Source organism: Microtus ochrogaster, chromosome 10 (assembly GCF_000317375.1).
Source record: "Microtus ochrogaster isolate Prairie Vole_2 chromosome 10, MicOch1.0, whole genome shotgun sequence".
In the NCBI taxonomy this organism is placed as follows: domain Eukaryota; kingdom Metazoa; phylum Chordata; class Mammalia; order Rodentia; family Cricetidae; genus Microtus; species Microtus ochrogaster.
Genome location: NC_022016.1, coordinates 52,974,540 through 52,975,814, shown reverse-complemented (window position 1 = coordinate 52,975,814; position 1,275 = coordinate 52,974,540). Strand labels below are relative to the sequence as shown.

Genomic DNA, 1,275 nt, shown 5'->3' with positions numbered 1-1,275 from the left:
CAGTGGTTTGTCCATGTGTGAGGGTGAGCTAACCCATGCAGGCATGTGTAGAAGCCAGTGGCTGACATTGGGGTATCTTCCTCAGTTGTTTCTTCCTCTTTGAGACAAGGCCTCCCACTGAACTTGGCACTCACATTTTCCCTAGACTGACTGACGGTGAGCCCCGGGACCTGCCTTTCTCTGCTTTGCCTCCAGGGCTGTGAGAGCTGAAGTCGGGCCCTCTTGGGAGCTGTGGAAGGGGTGTAACTCAAACCTTCATCACAAAGCCCAGCACAGAGAAGAAATTTTCTCGTGGTGCCCAGCCACCCTGTGGCAGAGCTTGGCACCGTGGTCTCCACCCCAGCATCCTTTCCAGGACCCCAGCCCAGAAGGGCCATCTCCCTGAGGTGCGAGTGCAGCAGCAGAGACACTTCACAAATATAGAGGCGCTCTCTCCATCACCTCACTTTCTGCACTAAGGGAAATGTCCTCTCTGCCACCAACACATGGGCAGAGGCCAGGTCTGACCTGGAGTGCCCTCACCAGGTGATGCTGGTTCACACATCAGCAGTGGCTGTATTAAAGTGAGTGCAGGGCATTCTCAGAACCAAGCAGCTTCAGGGGACCCGAAGACCCCGCCGGCAACGGCTCACTAACATTTCTGTCTCTAACTGAGCCATGGTGCTAAAAGGCCAGCAAGAATTATCCATTGCAGTCATTGTGAGCCCACACCCTGTGCTGGTCCTCGAAGCATCTCTTCTCCATCAGAACCAGGTTCCTGGGCACACATGGCAACTGAGATGTGTTGCTGACCTACTTTGGGGAGACAGTTTGAACCGAAGACACTTAGTCTTGGCTGCTAACAATATCTTTCTGTGGCTTTGTGCTTAGACTGAAAAACCTGGAGCTTACTGCTGTGGAAGGATCTGACGTCCACGTGAGGATGCTGGCAGCCCCTGTCAATCCATCTGACATAAATATGATCCAAGGTAACCTTGGTCTCTGGAGTTTATGTTAATTGGCTCTGCTGCCTCCTTTCTACTCCTCCTCAGGTAGGGTATGAAATTCTCAGGATTAGCAGTGGCTGTCCATTAGAGGGGCTGTCTGCATACAGTATCGGCCCTCTAGCCAACCTCCAAATATGAGGCTCTGTGAGTTGGGAGGATTGCAGTTGTGGTAAACCTACCTCTCTGAAGAGCCTGTGACAGTCTGGATTCCTTTCTTTCTTGTGCTTACCCTGATGGTAACTGTATTACAGAGTATTAGCTTACCCTGGTGATAACTGTGTACCACAGA

At 51.8% G+C, this 1,275-nt stretch overlaps 1 protein-coding gene across 4 annotated transcripts in view; it reads left to right on the top strand.

Moving 5' to 3' along the window:
* The window catches only part of Mecr (mitochondrial trans-2-enoyl-CoA reductase), a 29,162-nt gene that overhangs the window by 12,305 nt on the left and 15,582 nt on the right, over window positions 1-1,275 (top strand). For all 4 annotated transcript variants that reach the window (XM_013348272.2, XM_013348273.2, XM_013348274.2 and 1 more), the window contains exon 2: window positions 871-968. In XM_013348272.2, coding sequence (XP_013203726.1) covers window positions 871-968 — 98 coding nt within the window. The remainder of the gene's footprint in view (window positions 1-870; window positions 969-1,275) is intronic.